Source organism: Strongylocentrotus purpuratus, unplaced genomic scaffold, assembly GCF_000002235.5.
Source record: "Strongylocentrotus purpuratus isolate Spur 01 unplaced genomic scaffold, Spur_5.0 spur5_scaffold_7, whole genome shotgun sequence".
Lineage (NCBI taxonomy): Eukaryota > Metazoa > Echinodermata > Echinoidea > Camarodonta > Strongylocentrotidae > Strongylocentrotus > Strongylocentrotus purpuratus.
Window position 1 is genome coordinate 19,275,038 of NW_022145613.1, and position 6,966 is coordinate 19,282,003.

At 42.9% G+C, this 6,966-nt stretch overlaps 1 protein-coding gene across 1 annotated transcript; it reads left to right on the forward strand.

The window, feature by feature from the left end:
* The first annotated feature begins 403 nt into the window (after window positions 1-403).
* LOC115920040 lies at window positions 404-1,842 on the forward strand. Its single transcript, XM_030974926.1, has 2 exons — window positions 404-975; window positions 1,420-1,842. Exons 1-2 carry the CDS (start codon window positions 654-656, stop codon window positions 1,647-1,649), a joined length of 552 nt encoding a protein of 183 aa, XP_030830786.1. The 5' UTR covers window positions 404-653; the 3' UTR covers window positions 1,650-1,842.
* Window positions 1,843-6,966: the final 5,124 nt, after the last annotated feature.

Consider the following 6,966-nt stretch of genomic DNA (forward strand, 5'->3'; position numbering starts at 1 on the left):
GAAGAAGCAAATTAGGAAGATGATAAATAATAAAGGGTTCTTGGATAGCTCTCATATCGTTCATGCATGCATGTGTTGATAAACTGCGATGACTTATTAATGAAATGTATAGACATAATTTGATCACTAATGATGTCAAACATATTATTTCCATACAGCTCGCATACGAAGGAGATGCCAAGCTCCTTCAGATGCTCCTCCCTACTGCTGATCCTAGGAGCATGAAGCTGAGAGGTGAATGGGTCATCGATATCCTTGATCCTGTCAAGACCACTAGACCAGGAACTACAGAGAATGCTATAGACAGTGTCTCACATGTACCCCTCGCTTCAAATATGTTAGAGGAGATGGAAAACCTCTGGATGGTCTTGAGAGATACGACTCTAGGATCGACGGATCTGAGCAATCTCCATGCAATTACAACATCATCTGATGAAGAGGATTCCGGCACGCCTAGGAGTCGTGCGACCTCGACAGTAAGGCAAGCAAAAGCATTGGGAGATATTGACACGCATCGGTCGACTCCAGATCGAGGCCAAAATAGTAACCAGACTCTAAGAGGTGCTACCAGTGGTGTTGGTGCAGAGCAACACAAGCTGTACTTTGCAGACAGTGTCCCGTATGTAAGCCTCGCTTCAAATCTGGTCGAGGAAATGGACAACCTCTACATGTTCCTGCGAGATGTGACCCTTGGGTCGACAGATCTGAGCAATCTCCCCACAATCACACCTGAACCCCAAATAGGACAGAAGTCCCAAGTCAAGTCTGGGAAGCAATGCCTCCCTCCTGACTCCAAGTCACAAAATAATCGCAAGAAGATCGTCCCAGAAGGACCTGTGAGTTTTAAAGACATGTTCAGCCGGGCATACAAGTGTTTAAGGATGGTCATTAAAGAAAGCCTTCCCTTGATGAAACTTCGCTGGTTGGTCATGTGTCTTCAAGCTGTGTGTGGTTCGCTCAAAGAACAAGTCTCGTGTGAGTGTTTTAGGAGATTTTTTTTTTGTTTACATTACATTTATCAAAGAAAGACGCAATATTGATCAAGGTTATTTGGAAATTACTGTACGTTTCCTACGGTGTAATCAATATCAATCTAAGGCATTCCAAATAACCTTTATCATAGACAATACTCTAAAGAGTAGTGTACCTGACTGGGAACGGTGCTAATGTCTATCGGCAACTAATTTAGTCTACGTGGCTACTCTCCGACCAGGGGTTTACAAGAGTACCTGATCGGATCATGCGAAAGTAATTCAATGTGGTTGGATTACCAAGTGGAGGCCCGTACAAAATTGACAAGCCGTAATATCCCCTCAATGGACTGACGAGTGTGCTTCGATCGTAAAGTGGAGAATAATTATGAGAAACAGTTATTGCTGTACAAGTATATAGTCATCTCATCATTCTCTTTTTCAACAGGTAAACTGGCTGGTAAAGTTCGCTCTATTAGTACTGATGACCTGCTACCATCCCTCATACTCTTCCTCATCAAGGGAAACCCAGGGGAGGTAACAGCGTTGTACCCGCAGCTGAAGTTCCTTGAGGACTATCTTCCCGACATTGTTGCTGCCGGCATCATCGGTTTCACCGTGGCTCAATTCAGCGCAGCGTTTGCTTTTATCATCCAAACAGACGGTGTTGATACCTAGGCATAAGGTCTACCTATTAAAAGGTGTTTGGTTTGTTGGTTTCATTACATGTTGCTGACTTGCTTAAAGAAAGCATGGTTGGAGTGTTCTTCAAGAGACTTGGTAATGAGGACTTACTTGATTAATGCTTTATTAAAAGGTACTGTCAAGAGTATAGTTCAGTATGTGTACACACGTGTACAAACCACAATAACATACACTCTTTTTTTTTTTTTCAATTTTTTTTTTATTGATTCCAAACCAAGTCTGTTAAAATCAATTTATGTCTGATTACATTACTATACAGAGTGAGTCAGAAAATTGTTTGAAGTTGGAATATTTAATCATGGGTTTCATGATATGTCTTGATAGAGTTACCCCCCCCCCCCCCCAGTACATTTAGGTACCATTTTCATTTGAATCTCTGCATGCATGACTGGACATCAGACAATCTTTACAAGACTGCCATATCTCTCTTGCGCCAAGTTACTGGGTGAGGAATAAAACAGTGCATTGAACAAAAAACAGTCAGTCACACACACAAACACACACGCATACAAACACACCCACACACACGAACACACGCAGACGCACACACCCAGGCACACACACACACACACACACACACACACAAATGAGCGTTCCATTCCCGACAAGGCCCACCCAAACTGTTACTTTTTTCGGGAATTCTTCTTCTCGTACGAAAAGTTGAGTGGCCGCTGTCCTCTTGGTGCGTATTGGCGGATGTTGTGCTTCATGATGATGATGATAATGATGATGATGATGAAGATTAAGATGATGACAATTATGATGATGATGATGAAATGACGATGGTAGTGAACGTGCACTAAAGGGAAAGATTGTCAGGGTGATGCCACTTGCACATTCAGCAATCTTGATAAAAATCAATGATTAATCAGCAAAGGGGAAATTATGAAACAATCGTCAACGTTCAGAAGAACCAGTCGACCATCCATGCCCACTCCCCGATGACTCAAGCCAACACGGTCACCGATTTTCCCCTGACGTCCGCACCCCGGTGACTTAAGCTCACGCACGCCAGCCATTCTCCACTCCTGACGACGGATAGTCAACCTGTTCGAAACGTCGAGCCACTCATCCTCTCAAAGCACTATAGTTCTCCTTAGAACTATATGCTAAGAAAGATAACAAACAATCCTTTTCAGGACTACCACACCCCCAAGAAAGATTACTGAGTCAGAGTCCTTTTCAGGACTCCTCAACCCTCTCTCTCTCTCTCACACACTCTCTCTCTCACATGGTGCACCCGCAAACCAGCTGTAAATCGCCAACGTGTGTGTGTACATGTGTGTGTGTATGCGTGCGTGCGTGTGTGTGCGTGTGCGTGTGTGTGCGTTCGTGTGTGTGTGTATTTTTGTCTGTCTGGCTGTCTTTGTTTAAAACACTATTTTATTCCTCTACCAGTAACTTGGCGCAAGTGAGATCTGGCAGTCTTGTAAAGAATGTCTGATGTTCAGTCATGCATGCAGAGATTCAAATTAAAATGGTACCTAAATGTACTGGGAGGATAACTCTATCAAGACATATCATGAAACCCATGATTAAATATTCATACCTCAAACAATACAACTTTTAAAACGTGGGACATTTTTTCTGACTCACTCTGTATATAGGCTTGGTTGCCCAAATAGGTTCCTTTCATGAGGCCGCCGTCACGTTCAAGCTCTAGCCTAAGATGGCAGTTTTTAAATTTTGAAATTATTTGTCATATGTTATTTGTTTTTTGAGAGGTATAATTAAAACTATTCAAATGTATTAAAATATGATTATACACGTTTTTTAACTTTTAACATAACTTTTAACCACAAACATATTAATGGTTTTCTTTGAAGGCGTCACTGCGCAACAGCCTCTAACTTTAATTTCACTCAAACAATTTTTTAATTTTCCCAACCGTTTTTTCGAGCCATGAAAATAAGACATAAAACAGGCTTTTTAACATCTGTCAACACTTAAATGTTTGGAATGGTAGATAGAGTCACTTCATTGGTTTGTGACGATTGACATTCACCTCAAATTTAAATAAATTATAAATACATGATATAGTTTGGAGAATCACCTAATATACCAAGTATTCAACATTTATGGTTTTATCAACGTGCAAGGCCAGACTCTTACCTTTCATGAAGACAATCAAACAAATGTAAAAATTCCCCTACATACAACTTTTCAACCAAAGTGCTCATGTGATAGAATACTATACTCTTACATAATGGACAGATGTTTTCTAATTATTTACTATGCAGGGAGAAATAAAGTAATTTCAATTATATCTTGTGACCCTCTATTTATTAACACCTGACATATAAAATCACATCATGCACCATATATGATTCATACATGTATCATATTTAATATGATAATAGATATTTGTGAACAAAAGTGGCAAATTCTAATAATAAATTGAAATTTATAGTTTAGTAACATACCTGTGCTGTATTCCAGCAGTAGATAAAGACATTGCAGCATAACTATATGTATATAGTTCTTGCAAGCATACACTGATGCACTAGTTTGTGCATTGATATCGATATGAAAAGAGATGAATAATAAATATAGGTATGTACTGATGGCAGATCCCAGTACATGCCTGATATGTAACAGGGAGAAGTTCTGTATTCAGCTACAATTACTTTATAGCTCCTGTCCTCACTTCTGTACTACGTCATGAAAAATGGAATCCACAAGCAAAAACAATGTAGTTTTCAATGTATATGTATCTTCTCACCATACTGGATTTTTCGATCAGCTTTAAAGTAAGGATAGGGAAAAATGTAATCCATTGGTATTCCAACCTTTCTATCAGATACTTACTTAACATTTTGCATAAAATGAAAAGTCTATTAAAAGTTGGATATGCTTTCAACCTTGATTCAACTGTATATTTGCTTCTATCGATCCTCGTTTCTGTAAAAAAAAACAAAAAAGAATCCCTTTTGAATCAAAACAACATAGTAATAAGAGTTCCTAGACCATCAAGTAGCTTTTTGATGGTTCACTGCATCTACAGCCGACGACACATACAGCCTACTAGACCGTCAATGGAGGCCCCGTGGGCCTTCTGGTAGCTTTTGGATGGTTCACTACATCTACAGTCGACGAGACAGACAGCCTACTAGACCCTCAAAGGAGGCTTCATGGGCCTTCTGGTAGCTTTTGGATGGTTCACTTCATCTACAGTCGACGAGACAGACAGCCTACTAGACCCTCAAAGGAGGCTTCGTGGGCCTTCTGGTAGCTTTTGGATGGTTCACTACATCTACAGTCGACGAGACAGACAGCCTACTAGACCCTCAAAGGAGGCTTCGTGGGCCTTCTGGTAGCTTTTGGATGGTTCACTACATCTACAGTCGACGAGACAGACAGCCTACTAGACCCTCAAAGGAGGCCTCATAGGCCTTCTGGTAGCTTTTAGATGTTTCACTACATCTACAGTCGATGAGACAGACAGCCTACTAGACCTTCAAAGGAGGCCTCATGGGCCTTCTGGTAGCTTTTGGATGGTTCACTACATCTACAGTCGACGAGACAGACAGCCTACTAGACCTTCAAAGGAGGCCTCATGGGCCTTCTGGTAGCTTTTGGATGGTTCACTTCATCTACAGTCGACGAGACAGACAGCCTACTAGACCCTCAAAGGAGGCTTCGTGGGCCTTCTGGTAGCTTTTGGATGGTTCACTACATCTACAGTCGACGAGACAGACAGCCTACTAGACCCTCAAAGGAGGCCTCATAGGCCTTCTGGTAGCTTTTAGATGTTTCACTACATCTACAGTCGACGAAACAGACAGCCTACTAGACCGTCAATGGAGGCCTCTTTGACCTTCTGGTAGCTTTTGAATGGTTCACTACATCTACAGTCGACGAGACAGACAGCCTACTAGACCCTCAAAGGAGGCCTCATGGGCCTTCTGGTAGCTTTTGGATGGTTCACTACATCTACAGTCAACGAGACAGACAGCCTACTAGACCTTCAAAGGAGGCCTCATGGGCCTTCTGGTAGCTTTTGGATGGTTCACTACATCTACAGTCGACGAGACAGACAGCCTACTAGACCCTCAAAGGAGGCCTCATGGGCCTTCTGGTAGCTTTTAGATGGTTCACTACATCTACAGTCGACGAGACAGACAGCCTACTAGACCCTCAAAGGAGGCCTCATGGGCCTTCTGGTAGCTTTTTGATGGTTCACTACATCTACAGTCGACGAGACAGACAGCCTACTAGACCTTCAAAGGAGGCCTCATGAGCCTTCTGGTAGCTTTTGGATGGTTCACTACATCTACAGTCGACGAGACAGACAGCCTACTAGACCCTCAAAGGAGGCTTCGTGGGCCTTCTGGTAGCTTTTGGATGGTTCACTTCATCTACAGTCGACGAGACAGACAGCCTACTAGACCCTCAAAGGAGGCCTCATGGGCCTTCTGGTAGCTTTTGGATGGTTCACTACATCTACAGTCGACGAAACAGACAGCCTACTAGACCCTCAAAGGAGGCCTCATGGGCCTTCTGGTAGCTTTTGGATGGTTCACTACATCTACAGTCGACGAGACAGACAGCCTACTAGACCCTCAAAGGAGGCCTCATGGGCCTTCTGGTAGCTTTTCGATGGTTTACTACATCTACAGTCGACGAAACAGACAGCCTACTAGACCGTCAATGGAGGCCTCTTTGACCTTCTGGTAGCTTTTGAATGGTTCACTACATCTACAGTCGACGTGACATACAGCTTCTAGACCATCAATGGAGGCGTCGAGGGCCTTCTGGTAGCTTTTTGGTGGTTTACTACATCTACAGTCGACGAGACAGACAGCCTACTAGACCGCCAATGGAGGCCTCGTGGGCCTTCTGTTAGCTTGTGGATGGTTCACTATCTACAGTCGACGAGACAAACAGCCTACTAGACCGCCAATGGAGGCCTCATGGGCCTTCTGGTAGCTTTTTGATGGTGCACTAGACCTACAGTCAACGAAACATGCGGTATATTTCGAGTTAATCGCGTTCGGTCGGGTGGTCACGTTACAAGACCTTTCGTATAGCAAAAGCGGAAGACGACGCGGCCTATCCTAGTTTCGTCGTAGGGTTTTCACAAAGTGTCGGTAAATTTGAACTGACCATTTGCAGATGAGAGGGGTTTATTATAAACATTGCCTCCGAAATTTCGTGAATAATGGGGTATGTTTTTACAAATGGTCACGCAACGCGACCATCCAACCCGACGCGATGATCCGATGATTCGCTGTAAGCCAGACAGGCATCCTACTAACCGACAATGTAGGTCTCGTATTAAGCCTTCTGG